Genomic DNA, 24,693 nt, shown 5'->3' with positions numbered 1-24,693 from the left:
TGGGTTTAATATCACCAGCATATGTCAAGAAATTTGTTTTGTGGTAGCAATATATAATAAAAAAAAACAGAAATTATAATAACTATACATACAAAGTAAATTAAATAGTGCAAAAAGATCAAAAATTGAGGTGGTGTGCATCGATTTGTTGCCCATTTGAAAACCTAATGGTGGAGGGAAAGAAGCTGTTCCTGAAACATTGAGTGAGGGTTCTTCTGGCTCCAGCACCTCTTTGATGATAACAGTGAGAAGAGGGCATGTCCTGGGTGGTGGAAATCCTTAATGCTGCCTTTTGAGGCAATAGTCAAGATTAATGACATTTCATCAGATAATGATGAAAAGTTACAGCATTTCCTGATTTTAATTAGGAATTTGTTCGTGTTGAGCTTCTATATGCTGAAATGATTTTTAAAAATAATTTTATTGCCTTTTTTCCTTGCAGAGACTTATGTATTTAGTTTAGTAAAAACTCAATCTGTAATTTAGAATAACATTTATTTTTCTAACTATGATATATGCATTCTGCACACTATATAGTGGTTCTAATGTTGTTGTATGTTACACTCTTAATTTATTTTTTCTCAGCAAACTTGTGTTAATTCTGAGTAATGTTGCAACGTAGTCTGGAACTTCACTCTTTCTTCATCATCCACATCTCATCACATCCATTTTATTTAATGCTTGTTGTATATTTGTGTCATGGATCAAAATATCATCAAAAGTTAAGTTATTTAATTAAGTTTGACATTGTAGTTCGGTTTAGTTTCTGATCATTTGTTCCTTTTGAGGCATGTTTTATCATTGAGAAGTTAGAGCACTTTGGGTGCTCAGTGGATCATATTTTGTTGATTTGCTGCTGCAGACATTGACAAAGCATGAATACTACAGCTAAAAGCTGAGACAACAATTCAGGTGCCAAGTTGAATTAATGATGGTGCAAAATCACCTCAAATAGTTTCGGTAACTTGGTCATGTTGAAGCATAATTGCTGAACAAAAGGTGAAAATAATGCCTCCTGTCCACAGTCCATCTTAATGAAAAGAATGTCTGAAGTAGATACTAGTGAGGTCGTCATTGAATTCAGCTCTAATGCCTTTCCTAGGTGAAACTGTGAACTAAATTTTCTCTCGATTGAATATTTTGACTAAGCTGGTGACTTTGACTTTGAATCCATTTCTCAGCTGATGTCAGCCCCTTAAAGGTATTTTTAATGGGAAGTTTTATGGAGAAGTGTGATTTTTTTTTGATGCATCTCTCAATAAATTGGCTTAACCCCAATTGAATTTGTTTTTGAAGGATGACAATTGTTTCCCTTGTTGTAAAGAATGCATGGAGCTATGTCTGCAATTTTCCCAATTGCTGAGTTTGTGAATTAAATAATATACTTCTGTGGAGAATTGGTGATAGTCAAAAGCATGGGCTGCTAAAATCAGTGTATGGACAGTTACAATAGGAATTGACTGGGAGGCATGAGATTATACTTGCAGAGTGAACGAATTGTGATGCTGGAGGTAGTCTTTTAAAATTACACGTCTGACAGTTCTTTTAGTTCAATTTTAATAGGGCTTATGGAAATTGGAATAAGTGTTCCTAAAATCATTTTTTTGCTGATGAGCAGTTCTAGCCTGGTTAATACACCACAGACAGGTATGTCTAGAGTCTCCAAGGTGCTTGTAGCAATAATTCTGTCGCCACGGGTAAAGTGGAGGCAGACTTGAAGTGACCTCTGGGCCGCATTTCGCCATCTGATTCCACTTTGGAAGGTAGCCTTTGTGCACAAGATAACTTACTGATGCAAAAATTTCTCTCCAGAGTATGAAATTTATTTCACACAGTCTCCCAAGTGATTAACATTTCTTATTTGACTGTCATCTGAGTAGCTTTCTCACCCTACGTACTGTGATTCATTGAGACATTTAATAGCAGTTTGTTTTGCTTACTCAGGGAGAGCTAGTGACGGCATCAAAGGCGATCATTGAAAAGGAATACCAGCCACGAGTAATTGTGAGCACTGCGCCGAATCCCTTTAATAAGTTGACGGACCGTGAACTCGATGAGTATCGCAAAGAAGTTGAACGCAAGCAGAAGGGACCTGAAGGCAAGTTTCTAATCAGTGATTTATGAAGAGAATTTTACAAGAATTTTTTTTAAAAATACAATCAAATTACAATCACTACAATCAAATCTGATTTTTTCCATTATAATTCTATGCCTTATTCAAGCTAAATCATGAATCATTTTTAATGAGAAAAAATAACTAAGCAATCTTTCCTTTCATTGCCCTGTAAAACAGTTGAAGACAGTGCACGTGCACTCCAGCCAGTTAACTATGCCTTAACCGCCGCTTTAAATACGGTATATCCAATAACTGTGGAGGTCAATTCATTAGGAATATTTAAAAGAGAGATTGAGAGATACTTGATTTGTCAAAGGTTATGGGGAGAAAGCAGGTGAATGGGGTTAAGAGAGATAATAAATCTAGCCATGATCGAATAGCAGTGCAGGTTCAAGGGGCAGAATAGCCTAATTCTACTTCTGTGTCTGGTGATCAATGGTCTTAATTCTGAATAAGAAAATTAGATTTGTTTTGAAAAGTTCTGTTTTCGCTGATCTCCTCGTGATGTGGTTCCAATGTTGGGTGTTTTACAAACATCAGTTACAGTTAACCTTGCAGCTTTCTGAGAAGCAATTTCAGTTTTAAAGTGAACCTTTGAGGAGGGATGCAATCAGTGGACCTGCCTACAACTGGAATAGTCCTTGATGCATTGGGACATACATATGTCAAATGTTTAGAACAACCCACACAGTTTGAAATGTTGAAAGTAAAACCTTTTGAACTGAGCAATTTGATTGTTTTAAGAGTTTTATATCATAAATATATTCTTAAAATTATGAAAGGAAGGAGGTTCAATGCACTTAAAATCAGGTTCAAAACTTGATACCAAACAGAAAGTCTGCCCTCTGAAACTTGTTTAGCTGTAAGTGACTTTTCTTCCAGTGAACAGCAAAGAGGCTGGAAGAGCATTAAGTGCAGGGGTAACATCAACCATCCTATCTTTAAAAATTGGTTTGACCTTGTTTGGGATTGCAGGAGATGAGTTGAAATTTCAAACATATTCCTATGGTGCCCACACTGTATAACAAGTGCCTCTTTATTTCAGCTTTAATTAAACTAGAGCATATGAAAAATCAGAAATGTAGAAACTACCAGTTGAGTGATAAAACAGCAACCTTCGGTGTTAAATTTTTAAGTCAAGGAGACCACAGAAAACAATGGTACATGGGTGGCCAGGTTTGAAAGGGTAGGACCTAAAGGTAAAGTCTGCTAAGAGATGGAAAATAAATGATTGAAAGAGGTGATAGTGGCAGATAAAGGAGGATGCTAATCATGCAAATACTGAAACAAGAAATAGTGTAGCAGACACTAGCATCTAAACAAGTGGTTGTAGCAGTTCTGATCAGAAATAGTTGATCTGTGTTTAGAGAGAAAAGCTAACAAGAATCAGGTTGGAGGATAATTTATCCTTTGAGCCTGTGTTGAGCTTCATTGGTAAAACTGAGGGAACCAAAATTAATGCTTCAAGTTGTTTGCCTTTGTATCTCTTGATGCTGCCTGACCTGAATTTTTCAGCATTTTATTTTTAATCAAGGGAGTTAGCCATGAGAGCGAAGTGTAGTCTGTCACTGCTTCCAGAAATCAATCTGATTTGTTTTATTTAGTGGGTAGACTGGCATGAAGCTGACAGTTTAATCTTTATATGGGCCCATATAGATGCCCATATGCCCTCTTGACCCCCCATTCAACACTTAAAGCAGAGTTTTCTGTTAATACTCTGAGAGCGAAAATTTGCTTCACATGTGATGGCAAAGATAATGTGGCTGTTCTCTGTCAAACTCAAAATTCTGCCAGTTTCATAGCGAGGCAAGGGTGCTATTAAACAGATGAGCAGATAATTTTATTCAGTATGGAGCTGGGCATCTAAATCTTTTAGTTCCTTGGGTGGAAGGAAGAAAGACCGCTCTTTGCTGTTTTGTCCAGTCTCAGATCATTTGTTTGCTTTCAGGGCCTTTTCCATACTCTCTTGACAGAGTGGGCTAAATAAGGCTGAGCTGTCCAAAGATCATCCTGGAAAGAGAACAATATTCTGGTTGGGAACAGAATTCAGGGCTGCTGGGAACCTGCTTGAAACTGCTGGGCCAAATGGTCTCTTGTCTGTCTCAGACTAAATAACAAAACATATCAGCATGACAGCCAAATCTGAAAATCCTAATCCATAAAAAAAAATGCTTGAGCATGTCGATATTAAGAAAGAGGATGTGCTGGAGCTTTTGGAAAGCATCAAGTTGGATAAGTCACCAGGACCAGATGAGATGTACCCCAGACTACTGTGGGATGCGACGGAGGAGATTGCTGAGCCTCTGGCGATGATCTTTGCATCATCAGTGGGGACGGGAAAGGTTCCGGAGGATTGGAGGGTTGCGGATGTTGTTCCCTTATTCAGGAAAGGGAGTAGAGATAGCCCAGGAAGTTATAGACCAGTGAGTCTTACTTCAGTGGTTGGTAAGTTGATGGAAAAGATCCCGAGAGGTGGGATTTATAAACATTTAGAGAGGCTTGATATGATTAGGAATAATCTGCATGGCTTTGTCAAAGGCAGGCCGTGCCTTACAAGCCTGATTGAATTTTTTGAGGATGTAACTGAACACATTGATAAAGGTAGATGTAGTGTATATGGATTTCAGCAAGGCATTTGATAAGGTACCCTAAGCGAGGCTTATTGAGAAAGTAAGGAGGCATGTGATCCAAGGGGACCGTGCTTTCTGGATCCAGAACTGGCTTGCCCACAGAAGGCAAAGAATGATTGTAGACGGGTCATATTCTGCATGGAGGTTGGTAACCAGTGATGTGCTTCAGGGATCTGTTCTGGGACCCCTTCTGTTTAGGGAATGGTGAGAAGGCGAAAAATGTATCAGTTCTTTAGAACATCAACTGATTTAGCTGAAGAACTAACCTTCTGTTATCTCAACAAATACTGAGGAATGCTTTCTATCTGCAAAGAATAGATATGGTGATGCGTCAATTCTGGAGCCAGGTGCTTAATGGAAATAAAGTTTAGTTTATCAATGGCAAAGCTTTATCTACATCTTGTCTCATCTAGTTGAGAATGAAGAGATCTCAAAAATTGGGTCCACTGGAATGCATCCTGACGGTAAGCCAGATAATGTGGCAAGTACACCACAAAGACACCCTGTTCTGCAGGAACTATCTGTTACAGAAGTTGATCAAACCCAAAGTCAGTCTTCCACTTATGAATTTGTAGATAATCAAGACATCACAACTGAAATACAATCTTGCACCAACCAACAATGTTTTGTAGAGGCTAAGAGTCCATGCAGTTACAGACAGAGCTCTGGACAGACACCACCCTCCAGTATAGGCCACAGCTCCAAGCAATTCAACCCAGGAGACGAAGATGCAAATGAATCTCTACACAGCCAGCTACACAGCGCCATTGTCAAGGCACTTGCCACTTCTGGTGACTGTATTCCTTCATCTGACCCCTTGAACATTGGCCAGCAGGGTAAGACCCAGAATGTTTGAATAAAGAAGCATAACTCTATCCAATCAGAAACTTCAGATTACTTGATTTACCTTCATGACTTGATGTGTTGGATCTTCACTATCACTGATCTATAGCTCCATGTTTTGATTAGTCTACCATTCTGGTTGCTCAGTGGTGATTGAAACTTGCTCACAATGAATCAGGGCTTCCTCCTGCTCTTGGTGGCTACACAACTGAATTCTTATCTCTGGCTGAGACTGTGACTGTTTACGAGCACTTTTGTTTTCCTTCTACATAAGGTGTTTTCACCACCTTTCTACTCTTTGCATGCAGCAGATTTTTACAAACAAAATGTGACAGTGGCATGATTCTTCATTGTGCTGGGATTTCTATGCTTTCCAGGTAATGTTTGCAGCAAGGTCAAAGAAATTTGACCACTTGATTTCAGTAACATTTTTTTTAAACTATGCTAATTAATTTGCTTGGTGCATGTTCCTGTAAAATGTTAAGAAAGGACACAAAAGTTCTTGTGATGTGTCCTTGATAGAGTAAGAAGTGTCGTGCCTCACTTTTCCAAATGAAAATTTTGTCACACAGATTTGAAAATAGCAAAGTGAGTACAGTTGGTCTGTTTAATTTTGCTGGTGAGTACAACGCAATCTGCGGAAAGTTTTCCTATTTTAATTTCTAGGAATAAATTTGTCCATGTAGATAATTCCAGTGAGGTTTGTATTCTGGAATATATTGGAGTCAAAGTAAATTTATTATCAAATTATGTTTATGTCACCATATACTACTTCGAGATTTATTTTCTTGCAGGCATTTACAGGAAAATAAATATAATAAAATTTATGAAAAACTATACATAAACAATGAGACAAATGACCAACATGCAAAAGAAAACCAAGAAAAAATGAAAACATGAGATGTTAGGTCCTTGAAAGTGAATCTGTAGATTGTGGAATCATTTCAGAGCTGACATGAGTAAAGTTATCCAGCTAGTTTCAAAAGCCTGATGGCTGTAGGGTAATAATTGTTCTTGAATCTGGTGGTGTGGGGCTTAAGGCTTCAGTACCTCCTTACCAATGGTAGTAGCAAGAAGAGAATTGCATGGATAGCAGAGATGCTTGATAATGGATGAAGAGGATCACTAACAAAGGAGAGTACACTCTTATTTGAGGCAAGGAGTCCATAGCATGCCTTAGTGATTATCGACCAGTAACAATGAAATCCACAGTGATGAAGTATTTTGAGAGGTTGGTGATGAACCATATCGACTCCTGCCTGAGAAGCAACTTGGACTGCTTCAATTTGCCTGCTGGCACAACAGGTGCACAGCAAATGCCATTTCATTCGCTCTTCACTCAACTCTGGAAAGGTGCATACATCGGGATGTTCTTTATCAACTACAGTTCAGCATTCAGTGTCATCATCCCCACAAGCTAATCAATAAGCTTCAAGACCTTGGCCTCAGTACTTCCTTGATTCTTGATTTCCTTATTTGTAGAGCCCAGTTTGGATTTGCAACATCTCCTCCACAACCTCCATTAGCACAGGTGCACCACAGGACTGTGTGCTGTTCTGTTTGCTTTATGCTTCTGACTGTGTGGCTAGGCATAGCTCCAATGCCATATTTATGTTTTCTGATGACACCACTGTTGTAGGCTGAATCAAAGGTAGTGCCAAATCAGTGTATAGGACAGAGATTGAAAATCTTCCTGAGTGGTACCATTATAACAACTTTTCACTCAATGTCAGCAAGGTGAAGGAGCTGATTATTGACTTCAGGAGGATGTAACGGAGGTCCACGAGCCATTGGGGGATCAGAGGTGGAGAGGGTCAGCAACTTTAAACTCCTCGGTAATATCATTTCAGAGAACCTGTCCTGGGCCCAACTCTAGTACAATTATGAAGAAAGCATGGCCGTGTCTCTCTTTCCCTGGAAATTTGTGAGGATTTGGTATGATATCTAAAACTTTGTCAAACTTCTGTAGATGTATGGTGGGAGAGTGTATTGACTGGATGCATCACAGCCTGGTATGGAAACTCCAATGCCTTGAATGGAAAATCCTACAAAATGTAGAGGATATGGTCCAGTCCATCATGAATAAAGCCCCCCACCATTGAGCACATCTAGATGGAGTGTTGTCACAGGAAAGTACTATCCATCATCAGGGACTCTCACCACCTAGGACATGCACTGTGCTGGCTGCTACCATCAAAAAAGTAGTACTGGAGCCTCAAGACTCGCATCACTAGCTTCACGAACAGTCCCTAGCTGTCAACCTCCTGCCCCCAACCATCAGGTTCTTAAACCAGAGAAGATGATTTCACTTGCCGCGTCACTGAACTGTTCCCACAACCTATTCCCACTTTCAAGGATACTTCATCTCATGTTCTCGATATTTATTGATTGATTGATTGATTGATTACATATGTGTACATTTTGTTGACTTTTGTACACTAGTTGACCACCCTGTTGGTGCGGTCTTTCATTGATTCTTTTATGGTTATTGGATTTATTGAGTACTGTATGAATTCAAGAAAATGAATTTCAGGATTGCAATTGGTGGCATATGTACTTCGATAATAAATTTACTTTGAACTTTGAAATTTCTCTTAATCCAGCAAGTTAGTTGGCAATTTGCCACCAAATGAATGATTAATTTCACATCTAATACACCAGAGCTGTGGAGGGGAATGCTATTGGTGAATCTGGATTAACCAGACTGCTAGTCATCATAGTGGATGACAGATTCAGCTGCAGCTCAAGGTTTGAATAAGAATTGAAAGGTGAGCATAATACTCAATACCTGTCCATAGCAAAATACTTCACAAATATCCCTTTTTTGTGTGTGCTGTGACAGGATAGAAATGTGCCCACCACGTTCAGATTGCACTCTTCTTGAACTTTTTGTTTTGTTTCCCTCTTTCAGAGCTTCCAGAGCCCCAGTCAGAGGAGGTGAAAGTCAACGACCAGCAGAGTCCTGCAGACCACTCCCCTACCTGCACACCCCCCAGCACACCCACAAAAGTAGATGATGGTAAGGTGTTTCAGGCAGTTGAATGCAAGCCCACAGAACACAAGGGTCTGTGATAATGAAGAAATTATTTGACTGTGTGTTGGTATAAAGTCATTCAAGAACTTGTCTGCTTTGCCTTTTAGTTGAGCAATAATATACAAGACAGTGTGCATATGATAACTACAACTATTGGGAAAATAGCAAATGATTGTGAAACTGGTTACAAAATTAACAATTAGTTGTATTAATTTCAACATGCTGGCAATGATAACTTCAGAATGACCAGCATGGTGTAGGATTGTCATTTTTAAATATAAATTCAAGCCATAGTCTTTAAAAAAAAAAATCTAAATATCTTTATAGAATAAATTGCACATCCTCTTGTTTGTTGCTGCTATTGGATTACACCCCTCACTCTCCAATTCACCAAAAGCAGTTGACACTGTCCATGGTTGGGAGGGTGTACTGAGGGAAACAGAGGTGAAAATGCTAGAATAAATGGGATTAAGAACAAAAGTTTGGTTCCAGGTTGTATAGATAACTGTTCCCCCTTGATTCGAAAAAAGGTTTGTCAAAGGCTGGAAGAGATAAAATATTGGAGATATAAGACTGAATTAATAATCTAGAGCAGGGGTTCCCAACCTTTTTTTATGTCATGGACCACTACCTTAAACTGAGTACTACACACAAAATGCTGAAGGAACTCAGCAGGTCAGGCAGCATCTATGGAAAAGAATTAAGAGTCGACTTTTTGGCCCAAGACCCTTCATGAGTCCTGTTGAAGGATCTTGGCCTGAAACGGCGACTCTTTATTCTTTTCCATAGATGCTGCCTGACCTGCTGATTTCCTTCAGCATTTTTTTGTATGTTACTCTGGGTTTCCAGCATCTGCAGAATCTCCTGTGAATGAATAGTTTCAGAAACATATCATACATCTGATAAATATATTGCATTACAATGGCATTAAGACATCTCCAGGCATTTTGCATTGGGAATTCGTTATGTGATTGGAGAATAGGTGACTTTAAATCTAAAGCTCCTATAACTCTCTGCCTGAAGAGCATAGTGGTTTTCCTCACTGTCTGGGCACTGTAACAGTGATTTTCCTCACTGTAAGCAGCAGCCTTTTACAAAATAGAATCTAAAGATTTGGATAAGGGAAGGAAAAATCTCCAGGTTTTAAATTATATTGTAGTGGAAACTGCCTGAATTTTTAAACATTATTTTTGAATTAGAACAAACATTTTCATTATTCAGGCCTGAAGGTGGGACTGTATAGTGTTGACAGCAATTTGTTCTAGTGTTTGGAATGGTGTAATCTGATTTATAATCTGTGTATCTTCTGTCACATTAGGATCGCTGTTATGTTGTAGTTTTTTTTCATTTACTGATCTCATCTGATTTCTCTGTCCTGTACAAATTGTATATTCTGTTACGTTTTTTTGGTTTAACACAATTGGCTGTTATGAATGCATAGATTTTTCTACTTGTGCTTTTTTTCTTCCACCCGCCTTCCTGTGGCTGCATTACAAACAGGAGCTGGATGTGCTAAAGAGTACCTGTTACCATAGTAAGTATTGTGCATTCATGTTATAGAGCTGCTTCAATTAACCCTGCAAGACCTATGTGCATGGCTTTCAGCTTTCATGTTCCTGTTTACGCTTCCATTTCCTCCTGGTTCATAGGCTCCATTTAAATGCCTTTCTAAGACTTTAGAAATCTGTTGTACTTCACCCTTGGAAAGCCACAGTTTCTCCCATGGACCAGCATACGTGTATTATTGGGAAGGAATCGTACATCTTAATTTTTGGAGTTTTTTCCGCGTTTAAGACACATAGTATTCTGATGGTAAGAATATACCTCGAGCGTGTTAATATGGTTTAATTTAAAATCTTTTAAACAACTTGATGTTTGCTTATGAAAAAACAAAGACAGACAGATTTGCCAGAAGCTCCTTACATTGTTTGAAGTTTAGTCACTATAGTAGGAAGCACTCCAAACAGTTTGCAAAAGATCACAAGAAGGCAAAATGATTTCTACCACTTCTAATTTTGGGATGACAGTTGAAATATAATGTTGATGTGATAGTCCACTCTTTTCAAAATCTCATGGGAAATTTTCCCACTTAACAGTACAAGTGTTTCATTTGAAGATGGCACTTTTGACTGTCATGGATAATCATGTTTGGGTTTTTCAAATGGCTTGAGATAGTGACCCACTTGATCATAGCTGACATCTAATATGGTCATAATTCCTATCCTTTACTGAAAGCCCAAAGTTAACAAAATGCGCTGATGGTTTTGCTACATCTATTCCATTTCAATCAATATAATTTGCTGTGTACTTTTAAAATAACATATACAGTTATACAGTAAGTAAATTTTAGCAAAGTGGAGAAAATAATCTTCCTTGAATTGCCCCCAACTCTTTAAAATACATGATGGGGAAATGGTCGCAAAGCAAAGCTGTCTAACCTATCCAAGCAGTGAAATAACTTGCCAGTATCCAACGTTAAATGCTTCATGTATTCAGATGATATTCCTTTGTCTACCATTTTCACAAGAGACAAATCATTGAAAATGTTTATTAACCTCGTTAACGTGGTGGATACAGGAAAATAATGTTTATTCACGTGGCTTATGAGAACTAAAATTGCAATAACTGTACATTTAATGTATGAGAGATGTTATATTCAGTGTGATGTATTGGGTGAATTTGCCACTGGTGTACACCAGAGCTGCTGCTCAGTGTTTTGTTCCCATTTTGTTCTTTGGAGCAATGCTTCAAGCAATCTTTTACTGTATGCAAATACTGAGAGCAGGGTTGTGAAGAATATACATTGCTTAAATGCTGAGGTTAGTATATTCTTTAAGCATGACATTGTGACAGGGGCCCAAGTAGAATCAGATGTTTGATCAGGAATCAAGGGGAGCTGGTAAACTGAGCCAGCAGACACATTCAGCCTCTATGTTATGGAATTCCTCCATAAAAATTGAAGACAAAGTTAGAGTCTGGCTTTCATTAGTGTAATTTGGCCTTCTAATGTTGTGAGTAGTTGTGTTCTTGTGAAGGCAATTTTAAGTTGCATCAGTTTTAACCTTTTAAAACTGCTTTATATTGTGTTGAAGTGGAACCTTAGCCTAAGCAAATACTCAGCAAGTGAAAATATTTAAAAACAATGTACATAGAAAGGTAAAAAGCATATAGATTGGCTAAAGTATCCTTTTCATTCATAAATTGGCTGGGTGCGGCAACTTATGATTTATGGGCTGATTTATCTGCCACAATTGAGTTTGCAAATGACCCAAAGATTTGTGGCATTGTGCATTTGCATAGAAGATTGCCATAGGATTCAGTGGGATATAGATCAGTAGCAGATATGGACAGAGAAATGGCAATCTCCAAGCGTGTGAAATGCTTTTTAGAAGATCCAACATAAAGGAAGAGTACCCAGCAATGATGACCAGAAGGATCTTGGTGTCCAGGTATATGGCTCCCTAAAAATGGCACCTGTCATGAGGGTGGTAGAGTATGTGTATGGCCTTAATTAGCTAAGGGATTGAGTTCAAGAACCAGCAAGTTGTGTTACAGCTTAAAACTTGGGAAAGGACACATTTGGAGTATCTTGTTCAATTCTGGGTGTCTCATTATAAGAAGCACATGAAGGCCTTGGATAGGGTGCTGAAAAGGTTTACCAGAATGCTGCTTGGTTTAGAGGACATGTGCTGTGAGAAGAGGTTGTTTTCTCTATAGCAGCAGAAACTGAGGCTATGTCCACACTACACCGGATAAATCCGTAACCAAAGCTTTTTCTTTTTGTTTTTACCCTCCGTCCACACTAAAACACCGTTTTCGTCCCCCGAAACAGGAGCTTTTCAGAAACGCTTTCCAGGGTGGGTATTTTTGAAAACGCCGCTCTGGCAGATCAGTGTGGTCGAGGTAACCGGAGACTTCTGAAAACACTATCAGGTGGCAGCGCACTATTTCATTGTTTTCTTGAACGCAACCTAACAATTTCAGAACAGACAGCAACGAGACTGAAGCCAGAAGAGTTAGAAATGTACTCACCAAATACTTTGACCCATAACTTACTGAATAAATAAGTATCAAACACGAGGAAATCTGCAGATGCTGGAAATTCAAACAACAACACACACAAAATGCTGATGGAACACAGCAGGCCAGGCAGCATCTATAGGAGAAGCGCCGTCAATGTTTTGGGCCGAGACCCTTCGTCAGGACCCGAAACTGGCCCACTCCTGATGAAGGGTTTCGGCCTGAAACGTCGTCACTACCTTCTCCCATAGATGCTGTCTGGCCTGCTGAGTCCTGCCAGCGTTTTGTGTTTTTATCATAATGAGGTAGTTTGTGAAGCTAAGAGTTTGTTTTAACATACAGGAGGACCATTCAAGAGTCTGATAACAGTGACCTACTGCAGTGATATCATATAGAGCAGAATCTGGCCACCCAGTCATGAATGTTCAGGGAGTGGAGTAAGGGACTGTGGAGCACCAGTGTCTAGAATAATCATGGTGGAGCTATTGCTGCCTTTCCTTACTGATTGCCGTCTGTTGGTGTGGAAGTCAATAATCAAGTTGTAGAGGGAGCCATTAACTTCAAAGGTCCAAAGTTTGGTGATGAGTTTCCTTAGAATAACAACCTTCAAGGCAAAACTATAGTCCATAAACCATTTGGTCTTTACTGTCCAAATGCTCCAGAGATAAGTGTAGGGCCAGGGAGATGGTATCTGCCATAAACCTGTTTCTGCAGAAGGCAAATTACAGTGGATCGATGTTGCCTGAAAAGTTGGAGTTGATGCGTGCCATGATCAACTTCTTGAAGCACTTCATGAATACAGGCGTTAGAGCCACTGGGCAGTAGTCATTAAGGCAGGTTACATTATATACCCTAAAGATTCACAAGAATGTTATTAGGAAATTGGAGTGAATAAACATTGAATACAAAGTTGGTGTCTGGTTTTCATTAGTGTTATTTGCCTTATGTTATTTGTGAGTATTCTTGTGAAAACAATTTAAATCACGGCTATTCTCTCCTTTCTTTTTAAAAAGAAGTTTTATCTTGTACTGAATTTGAACCTGAGCCAGGGTAATACTTGAGATTTTTTTTTAAATGTTGCATGCAAATAAAAAAGCAACAGATGCTACAAATCTGTAATAAAAACAAAGTAGTGAAAACACTCAGCAACATCTGTTGACATTTTTGGTCCCAAAAGCTTCATTAGAACTGGAGAAGAGGACGTGGGTTAGTTTTAGATAGCAAAGAAGTTGGGGTGTGGGGTAGGGAGAAGTAAGGGGAAATTTTTAAAAAACCTGCAAATGTAGGGAATTTGGAATAGAAACAGAAATTGCTGGAAATACTCAGCAGGTCAGGCTGCAGCTTTGGACCAAGATACAGAGTTAATGTTTCAAGCTGAAGACCTTCATTACAACTGCGAATGAGGGAAGTTAGCCATTATGATCAGTTAGAGGGTGAGACCATAGACAAGAAAATGTAGGAGTTAGAAATGTAGAGCAGGAAGATTGGCAGGTGAAGAACGGGCACGTCCTTCAGTCCTAGAAGGAAAAAAAGGAAAGTACACACCATTAGCGATCTGACAGATGAATAGGAACAATGTACAAATGAAAATTTGACAAAAGTGGTACTGCAGAAGTCCCTAAGGGGATGGATTCAGACAGGTTATGCTGGCTAAGGAATATCTTTTCCTGTTGGACTATCAGAGGTCCAAGAAAAAGGAATAGGGAACTTGTAGAATTTAATATTAAGTCCAGAAAGCTGCAACATACCCAGATGAATGATGAGGTGCTGTTCCTTATTCTTGCATTGGGCCTAATTGTAGCCACAGATTAACATACCAAGAGTAGGAGTGGGTTTTGGAGTTAAGAATCAGGCTCGGTCAACCATGATGATTCACCTGAAAGACTCTTTAGGGCCCCTGGATGAAGGGGAGGGAAGAGATGAATGAACATAGAAAGGGTGCAGAGGGGATTTACAAGGATGTTGCCTGGATTGGGGAGCATGCCTTATGAGAATAGGTTGAGTAAACTTGGCCTTTTCTCCTAGGAGCGAAGGAGGATAAGAGGTGACCTGAAAGAGGTGTATAAGATGATGAGAGGCATTGATTGTGTGGATAGTCATAGGGTTTTTCCCAGAGCTGAAATGGTTGCCACAAGAGGACACAAGTTTAAGGTGCTGGGGAGTAGGTACAGAGGTGATGTCAGGGGTAAGTATTTTTACACAGAGAGTAGTGAGTGCATGGAATGGGCTGCCGGCAACAGTGGTGGAGGCGGATACGATAGGGTCTTTTTAAGAGACTTTTGGAGCTTAGAAAAATTGAGGGCTATGGGTAAGCCTAATAATTTCTATGGTAGGGACATGTTTAGCACAACTTTGTGGGCCGAAGGGCCTGTATTGTGCTGTAGGTTTTCTACATTTCTGTGTAAAAAACATTGTATTGCTTGTAGTTGCAAGGGAATGTGTTGCAAGAAATGGGGTAATTGATGAGAATTGAAGAATGAATCAGTCATGAAAGGAATAGTGGCTGTGAAGTGCTGAAAGGGAAGGAGAGGGATGATGTGTCTGCTGGTTGAATCTCTCTGAAAGTAATGGAAATTTCAGGATTCTGTTAAACGTGGAGGGCAGAGGAGCGGAAAGCAAAGTTTTGGGGGACTATATCCTTGTTCTGTCTTGGAATAGAGGAGAGAGAAGTGAATGAGATGCAGTCAAGGCCTTTGAAATGTCTTGTTACTGAACCACAGCTTCTCCTATGTCATTATTAGCAGAGGCCCCTGCATGGAAGAAACATTTAAAGATTAACTTTATTTGTCTTGTGCACACATCAAAACATGCAAATAACACACATTTTGCTGTGACGTCCAACGCAGTCCAGGGATTGTGCTGAGGCCAGTGTGCAAGTGTCGCTGTGCTTTTGGCATAAACTTGGCGTGCCCACTAAGCCTAAGTTTTTTGAATGTGGGAGGAAACCCACATGGTCATGGGGAGAATGTACAAACTCTTTAGGTAGCAGTAGGAAATTAATCCCCTTTGGTGATTGTTAGTGCCGTAAAGCGTTCTGCTGACTACTACAATACTGTGCAAAGGAACTGGGAGAATCCAATAAAGTCCTTGTAGGAGACAAGGTGGAACAAAAAATAGACAAGATATACAGTGCCTTGAAAAAGTATTTAGTCCCCACAACTATTTTCACATTTTAGTCTCATTTTCCAAATTTAAAAGATATTGAAGTAGGATTTTTGAACTAATCTACAAAACATTGTGCATCATGTCAAATCAAGAGAAAAATTCCAAAACATGTCCACAATTTACTAAAAATTAAAAATCAAAATTAAGGCTGAAACATATTTATCCCCTTTGTAATTACTATGCTAACGTTCCTCAGCTGCAATATACGTATTACCTTACCAGCTCACCCAATTTGTTGATGTAGAAAATTGGAGAATCACCTGTTTTCAATGAATTCATAAAAATAAACACCCCCTCTCCATAAGGTCCAACAGTACAGTAGATTTTTAACAGACCAAACCAAAATGAAGGCAAAAGAGCATTCAAGACAAGTCAGGGAAATGATAAGAGAGAAGCACAAACCTGGGGAAGGGTCAGGACCACCTCAAAGATACTTCGGTGTTCAGTGGTTCATCATGAAAAAGTGGAAAAATACGAAACTGCCTGGATCTAAATTTAGTCACTGGAGAAGAATGGCACTTGGAAAAGAGGCTGCTGTGAAGCAAACAGTCACTGAGTGAGCTGCAGAAGTCAGTGGCTGCAAGTTCATGGCTCAACAATCTCTAAGGTCTTGCACAAAAAGGGCATTTATGGAAGAAACAAGTAAGAAGCCCTTGCTTTTAAAAAAAAAGGCTTATCCTTGCTCGTAAAGACTTGGCAAAATGTCACTTAGAAGATGCTGTAAAGATGTGGAAGAAGGCCTTGTGGTCAGATGAGACTAAAGTGGAACTTTTTGGCCTCAACACCAAGGCCAAAGTTCAAAGTACATTTATTATCAACGTATACATGATATATCCTTGGGATTTGTCTCCTTGCAAGCAGGCACTATACAAGAAATCCCCCCACCCACCAAAAAGAAGCAGTATGTGTGGCATGAATCTAATACAGCACATCAGCCAGGTAATGCTATGTCTTCTGTAAAGTATGGTGGAGGTAGTATCATTCTGTTGGGGGGGGGGGGGGTGTTTTTCAACAGCACAGACTGGAAATCTGGTCAGGATTGGTAAGAAGATGAATGCAGCTAAATAGATCCTGAATTTAAAAACATGCTAGCATTTGCCATTAAGCTTAAGCTGGGGAGGAAGTTCATTTTTCAGTTCATTTTCATTGAAGAAAATTGATGTCCTTAAGTGGCTCATTCAGAGTCCTGCCCTTAACCTGATTGGAACATCTCTGGCAAAATCTCAAGATTGCTAACCACCGCCGCTCCCCAACTAACCTGGCATAGCTTGAGAAATTTTGCAAGGAAGAATGGGAAAACCTTGCTCCATTATGTTGTGCAAAGCTAGTTGATACTTGTCCTAAAAGGCTGTAATAACTGTGAAAGATGGTTCAACACCTATCTGTGGTGATAGGCCACATCACCCTATATGACGTGGCCTGTCAGCAGTGTCAGCAGAGCTTTACCAAGAGGGATTTCTCGCAGGTCAGCAGTCATTATTTAAAAAGGGAGCTTCGCGAGCGTTTGTCCATTGTATGTGGCCTGTCAGCAACTTTTACCGGAGCATGAATCATGAAACAAATAGCAGGGAAGGTTCAGGCATAAAAGGCAGACACTGCCTAGCGGAGCGGTCGTTGACGGAGTGATCTGAGGCAGAGTGGTAGGGCTTTGGTTCATATGGGATTTGGCAATATCGGGTCGAGGTAAAGTAAGTTACCTGTAAGGAATAGAAACAGGAAGTATGTTGGCGAGGCCGGTGTTCTATACTGGGTGTCAGATGTGGGAAATCCGGGAGACTCCCAGCCTCCCAGATAGCCACATCTGCGCCAGGTGCGTCGAGATGCAGCTCAATGATCTTCGTCTGGTCAGGGAAAGTGAGGAGGTGATAGAGAGGAGCTATAGGCAAGTAGTCACACCAGGGCCTTGGGAGACAGATAAGTAGGTAACAGTCAGGAGAAGGAACAGCAAGAAGCAGGTGCTAGAGAGTACCCCTGTGGCTGTCCCCCTTAACAATAGGTACTCCTGTTTGAGTACTTGTTGGGGGGGGGGGGGGACAGAGTCTGGCCCTGTGGCTCAGAAGGGTAGGGAAAAGAAGAAGGCAGCAGTAATAGGGGACTCTATAGTTAGTGGATGAGACAGGTGATTCTGTGGACGCAGGAAAGAACACGGATGGTAGTTTGCCTCCCAGGTGCCAGGGTCCGAGATGTTTCTGATCACATCCACGATATCCTGAAGTGGGAAGGTGAACAGCCAGAGGTACCAATAACATAGGTGGGAAAAGGGAGGAGGTCTTGAATACAGGGAGTTAGGAAGGAAGTTGAGAAGCAGGACCTCAAAGGTAGTAATCTCAGGAATAGAGTGAGGCGGAGGATAAATGTGTGGCTGAGGGATTGGAGCAGGGGGCAGGGATTCGGATTTCTGGATCATTCTGATCTCTTTTGGGGCAGGCGTGACCTGTACAAAAAGGACGGGTTGCACTTGAATCCAAGAGGGACCAATATCCAGGCAGGGAGATTTGCTAAAGCTACTGGGGAGAGTTTAAACTGGAATTGCTGGGGGGTGGAAACCAAACTGAAGAGACAGAGGAAGGGAACACGAGGAAATCTGCAGATGCTGGAAATTCAAGCATCACACACAAAATGCTGGTGGAACACAGCAGGCCAGGCAGCATCTATAGGGAGAAGCACTGTCGATGTTTCGGGCCGAGACCCTTTGTCAGGACTAACTGAAAGGAAAGATGGTAAGAGATTTGAAAGTAGGAGGGGGAGAGGGAAATGTGAAATGATAGAAGACCTGAGGGGGTGGGGTGAAGCTGAGAGCTGGAAAAGTGATTGGCAAAAGGAATACAGAGCTGGAGAAGGGAAAGGATCATGGGACAGGAGGCCTCAGAAGAAAGAAAGGGGGAGGGGAGCACCTGAGGGAGATGGAGAACAGGCAGAGTGATGGGCAAAGAGAGAGAAAAAAAAAACAAACAACTAAATATGTCGGGGATGGGGTAAGAAGGGGGAGGAGGGGCATTAACGGAAGTTAGAGAAGTCAATGTTCATGCCATCAGGTTGGGAGCTACCCAGCTGGTATACAAAGTGTTGTTCCTCCAACCTGAGTGTGGCTTCATTTTGACAGTAGAGGAGGCCATGGATAGACATATCAGAATGGGAATGGGACGTGGAATTAAAATGTGTGGCCACTGGGAGATCCTGCTTTCTCTGGTGGACAGAGCATAGGTGTTCAGCGAAACGATCTCCCAGTCTGCGTCGGGTCTCACCAATATATAAAAGGCCACACCGGGAGCACCGGATGCAGTATATCACACCAGCCGACTCACAGGTGAAGTGTCGCCTCGCCTGGAAGGACTGTCTGGGGTCCTGAATGGTGGTGATGGTGGAAGTGTAAGGACAGGTGTAGCACGTGTTCCGCTTACAAGGATAAGTGCTAGGAGGAAGATCGGTGGCAAGGGATGCGGGAACGAACGGACAAGGGAGTCGCATAGGGAGCGATCTCTGCAGGGGGGGGGGGGGGGGGAGACATGCTTGGTAGTGGGATCCCATTGGAGGTGGCGGAAGTTACGGAGAATTATACGTTGGACCCAGAGGCTGGTGGGGTGGTAGGTGAGGACAAGGGGAACCCTATCCTGAGTGGGGTGGCGGGCAAATGGGGTGAGGGCATATGTACGTTGAACCAGGAGACGGAAGAAAGGGCAGTTGGCTCACAAATAGAGAAAGATTGGAGACAGTGCAAGAGGGAGGATAGGCAGGTGATAAAGAAGGGATGTGCGTAGACCGATTATTTGAGATGTATCTATTTTAATGCAGAAAGCATCATGAACAAAGTGGATGAGCTTAGAGCCTGCATCAGTACTTGCAGCTGTGATGTTGTGGCCATTACAGAAAGTTGGATGGCTCAGGGGCAGGAATGATTACTTAAAAGTGCCAGACTTCAGATGTTTCAGAAAGGACAGGGAGGGAGGCAAGAGGTGGGAGCATGGCACTGCTGATCAGAGATGGTGTCACGGCTGCAGAAAAGGAGTAAGTCATGGAGGGATTGTCTACTGAGTCTCTGTGGGTGGAAGTTAGAAACAGGAAGAGGTCAATAACTCTACTGGGTGATTTTTTTTTTAATGGCCTCCCAATGGTAACAGGGACATTGAGGAGCAGATGGGGAGACAGATTCTACAAAGGTGTAATAATAACAGGGTTGCGGTGGGAGATTTTAATTTCCCAAATATTGATTGGCATCTCCCTAGAGTGAGGGGTTTAGATGGGGTTGAATTTGTTAGGTGTGTTCAAGAAGGTTTCCTGACACAACGTGTGGATAAGCCTACAAGAGGAGAGGCTGTACTTGATCTGGTATTGGGAAATGAACCTGGTCAGGTATCAGGTCTCAGTGGGAGAGCATTTTGGAGATAGCGATCACAATTCTATCTCCTTTACCAAAGCATTAGAGAGAGATAGGAACAGACAAGTTAGGAAACGTTTAATTGGAGTAAGGTGAAATATGAAGCTTTCAGGCAGGAACTTGGAAGCATAAATTGTAAACAGATGTTCTCGGGGAAATGTACGGCAGAAATGTGGCAAATGTTCAGGGGATATTTGCGTGGCGTTCTGCACAGGGACATTCCATTGAGACAGGGAAAGGATGGTAAGGTACAAGAGCCGTGGTGTACAAAGGCTGTTGAAAATCTAGTCAAGAAGAAAAGAAAAGCTTATGAAAGGTTCAAAAAACTAGGTAATGATAGAGATCTAGAAGATTATGACTAGCAGGAAGGAGATTAAGAATGAAATTAGGAGAGCCAGAAGTGCCCATGAGAAGGCCTTGGCAAGCAGGATTAAAGAAAACCCCTGAATCTACAAATATGTGAAGAGCAAGAGGATAAGACGTGAGAGAATAGGACCAATCAAGTGTGACAGTGGAAAAGTGTGTATGGAACTAGAGGAGAGAGCAGAGGTAATGAATGAATACTTCGCTTCAGTATTTACTACAGAAAAGGATCTTGGCAATTGTAGGGATGACTTACAGCAGATTGAAAAGCTTGAGCATATAAACATTAAGAAAGAGGATGTGCTGAAGCTTTTGGAAGGCATCAAATTGGATAAGTCTCCAGGACCAGATGAGATGGACCCTAGGCTATTGTGGGAAGCGAAGGTGGAGTTTGCTGAGCCTCTGGCAATGATCTTTGCATTATCAATGGGGATTGGAGAGGTTCCAGAGGATTGGAGGGTTGCAGATGTTCCCTTATTCAAGAAAGGGAGTAGAGATAGCCCAGGAAATTATAGACCAGTGAGTCTTACTTCAGTGGTTGGTACGTTGATGAGGAAGATCCTGAAAGGCAGGATTTATGAACATTTGAAGAGGCTTAATATGATCAAGAATAATCTAGATGGTTTTCTCAAGGGCAGGTCGTGCCTTACGACCCTGATTGAAATTTTTGAGGATGTGACTAAACACATTGATGAAGGTAGGGCAATAGATGTAGTGTTCATGGATTTCAGTAAGGCATTTACTTAAGTTATGGATTTGATAAGGTACCCTATGCAAGGCTTATTGAGAAAGTAAGGCAAGTGATCCCAGGTGATCTTGTTTTCTGGATCCAGAACTGGCTTGCCCACAGAAGGCAAAGAATGATTGTAGACGGGTCATATCCTAAGCAGCTGCATCACTGCCTTGTTCGGAAATTGCACCATCTCAGACCGCAAGACCCTGCAGCGGATAGTGAGGTCAGCTGCGAAGATTATCGGGGTCTCTCTTCCCACCATTACAGACATTTACACTACACACTGCATCTGCAAAGCAAACAGCATTATAAAGGACCCCACAACCTCATACAAACTCTTCTCCCTCCTGCTGTCTGGGAAAAGGCACCGAGGCATTCGGGCTCTCACGACCAGACTGTGTAACAGTTTCTTCCCCCAAGCTATCAGACTCATCAATACCCAGAGCCTGGACTGACACCTTACTGCCCTATTGTCTTGTTCATTATTTATTGTAATGCCTGCACTGTTTTGTGCACTTTATGCAGTCCTGGGTAGGTCTGTAGTCTAGTGTTTTTTTTGTGTTGTTTTTATTACGTAGTTCAGTCTAGTTTTTGTACCATGTCATGCAACACTATGGTCCTGAAAAACATTGTCTTGTTTTTACTGTGTACTGTACCAGCAGTTATGGTCAAAATGACAATAAAAAGTGACTTGACTTGATTCTGCATGGAGATTGGTGACCAGTGGTGTGCTTCAGGGATCTGTTTGGGACCCCTTCTCTTTGTGATTTTTATAAATGACCTGGATGGGAAGTGGAGGGATGGGTTAGTAAATTTGCTGATTACACAAATGTTGGGGGTGTTGTGGATAGTGTGGAGGACTGTCAGAGGTTACAGCAGGACATCGATAGGATGCAAAACTGGGCTGGGAAGTGGCAGATGGAGCTCAACCCAGATTAGTGTGAAGTGGTTCATTTTGGTAGGTCAAATATGATGGCAGAATATATTCTTCACGGTAAGACTCTTGGCAGTGTGGAGGATCAGAGGGATCTTGGGGTCCGAGTCCATAGGACACTCAAAGCTGCTGCGCAGGTTTACTCTGTGGTTAAGAAGGCATATGGTACATTGGCCTTCATCAATAATGGGATTGACTTTAAGAGCCAAAAGGTAATGTTACAGCTGTACTGTACTGGACCCTAGTCAGACCTCACTTGGAGTACTGTGCTCAGTTCTGGTCTCCTCAGTACAGGAAAAATGTGAAAACTATAGAAAGGGTGCAGAGGAGATTACAAGATGTTGTCTGGATTGAGGAGCATACCCTATGAGAATAGGTTGAGTGAACACGGCCTTTTCTCCTTGGAGCGACGGAGGATGAGAGGTGACCTGATAGATGTGTATAAGATGATGAGAAGCATTGATCGTGTGGATAGTCAAGGACTTATTCTCAGGGCTGAAATGGCTAGCATAAGAGGGCACAGTTTTAAGGTGCTTGGAAGTAGGTACAGAGCAGATGTTAGGTGTAAGTTTTGTTACGCAGAGAGTGGTGAGTGCATGGAATGGGCTGCTGGTGACAGTGGTGAAGGCAGATACAATAGGGTCTTTTAAGAGACTTTTGGATAGGTACATGGAGCTTAGAAAAATAGAGGGCTATGGGTACCCTAGGTAATTTCTAAAGTAAGTGCGTGTTCGGCACAGCGTTGTGGGCCGAAGGGCCTGTATTGTGCTGAAGGTTTTCTATTTTTCTGATTAAATACTGAGCAAAGAGGCATGAATATTTTTGAACTGCTGTCATTTCAGTTTTTAAATTTTTGGTATTTTTCCTTGGCTCTACTGTGAACAAAGGAGCATGTGATCTGCAATTCTTTTTAATTCTCAGTTAAATTTGTCAATTTACCAGAATACCTGGCTGTAATACTCATTTATGTGAACAAAGGGTTGGAGTCTGGATACTTTTATAGGGCACTATACAGATCCCAAGGGACAGCTCTCTGAAAGTGACTACACAAGTAGGGGTCTGAATGCTTTTACAGGGCACTATAGGGCTCCCAAGTCCTTAGCCCTCTGAATGTGACTATACAAGTTGATAGGGTGGTAAAGAAGGTATATGGTATGCCTCCTGTCATCACGGGGGGTATATAGTATGAGAGTCAGGAATGAATGTTGTATGAGATTGTTCTTGTAATATTGCACGCAATGCCGGATGTTCCATTACAGGAAAGATGTGGAAGCTTCGGAGAGGGTGCAGAGTTTTACCAGGATTCTGCCTGGATGAGAGAGTACAAACTGTAAGGAGAGATTAGATAAACCAGTGTGGTTTTCTCTGGAGTGTCAGGAGGAAGGACCTGATGGCTGTTTATAAAATTGAGATATAAATAGACAGCCATAATCCTTTTCCCAGGGTAGAAATGTCAAATAACAGAGGGCATAGCTTAACAGTGAGAGGGATATGTTTTTAAAGGGCAACACACACAAAATGTTGGAGGAACTCAGCAGGTCAGGCAGCATCCATGGAAAAAGAAGTTAAATTGTCGTTTTGGAACGAATCCCTTTGGTAGGACTGGAGAAAAGAGCTGAGGAGTAGATTTGAAATGTGGGGGGAGGGGAGAGAGGAAAGCCAGGCGATAGGTGAAACTTGGAGGAGGAGGGATGAAGCAAAGAGCTAGGAAGTTGATTGCTGAAAGAGACAGGGGGCCATGGAAGGACGAAAAGGGAGGAGCGGGGAGGAGCACCAGAAGGAGGCAATGGGCGGGCAAGGAGATAACAGGAGAGAGGGTGAAGGGGGGATGGGAAATGGTGAAGTAGGGGTGGAGGGGAGGCATTACTGGAAGTTTGAGAAATCGATATTCATGCCATCAGGTTGGAGGCTACCCAAACAGAATATAAGGTGTTGTTCCTCCAACCTAAGTGTGGCCTTATCCCAATAGTAGAGGAGGCCATAGATGGACGTGTCGGAATGTGAATGGGAAGTGGAATTAAAATGGATGGCCTCTGGGAGATCCCGCTTGTTTTGGCGGATGGAACGTAGATGCTCATCAATCTACGTTGGTACTCACCGATGTGCCACACCGGGAGCACCGAACACTGTATATGACCCCCAACAGACTTGAAGGTGAAGTGTCACCTCACCTGGGAAGAGGTGTAGGGGCAGGTGAAGCACTTATTCCGCTTGCAAGGACAAGTGCCAAGAGGGAGATCAGTGGGGAGGGACCAGTGGACAAGAGATCTCTGTAGAAAGTTAGGGGGAGGGAAAAATGTGTTTGGTAGTGGGATCCAGTTGGAGAAAGCAGAGGTTTTGGAGAATTATGCGCTGGATGCGGAGGCAGGTGGGGTGGTAGGTGAGGACAAGAGGAACCCTATCCCTGGTAGCGTGGTGGGAGGATGAGGTAAGAGCAGACATGCTTGAAGTAGAAGAGGTGTGATTGAGGGCAGCTTTGA

The 24,693-nt window shown here is 41.6% G+C and overlaps 1 protein-coding gene across 14 annotated transcripts in view; it reads left to right on the top strand.

The window, feature by feature from the left end:
* add1 (adducin 1 (alpha)) overlaps positions 1 to 24,693 on the top strand; it is a 174,075-nt gene that overhangs the window by 144,864 nt on the left and 4,518 nt on the right. For 6 of the 14 annotated variants that reach the window (XM_073047915.1, XM_073047914.1, XM_073047919.1 and 3 more), the window contains 3 exons: positions 1,945 to 2,098; positions 5,322 to 5,582; positions 8,501 to 8,608. In XM_073047915.1, the coding sequence (XP_072904016.1) occupies positions 1,945 to 2,098; positions 5,322 to 5,582; positions 8,501 to 8,608 (523 nt within the window). Of the gene's footprint in view, positions 1 to 1,944; positions 2,099 to 5,321; positions 5,583 to 8,500; positions 8,609 to 10,123; positions 10,159 to 24,693 lie in introns of those variants that run through there. The other 8 variants (XM_073047925.1, XM_073047923.1, XM_073047927.1 and 5 more) reach the window with 4 other exon arrangements.

This window comes from Hemitrygon akajei, chromosome 6 (genome assembly GCF_048418815.1).
Source record: "Hemitrygon akajei chromosome 6, sHemAka1.3, whole genome shotgun sequence".
Lineage (NCBI taxonomy): Eukaryota > Metazoa > Chordata > Chondrichthyes > Myliobatiformes > Dasyatidae > Hemitrygon > Hemitrygon akajei.
Note: the sequence above shows the minus strand (reverse complement) of the source record. Positions and strands in the feature narration are given on the sequence as shown.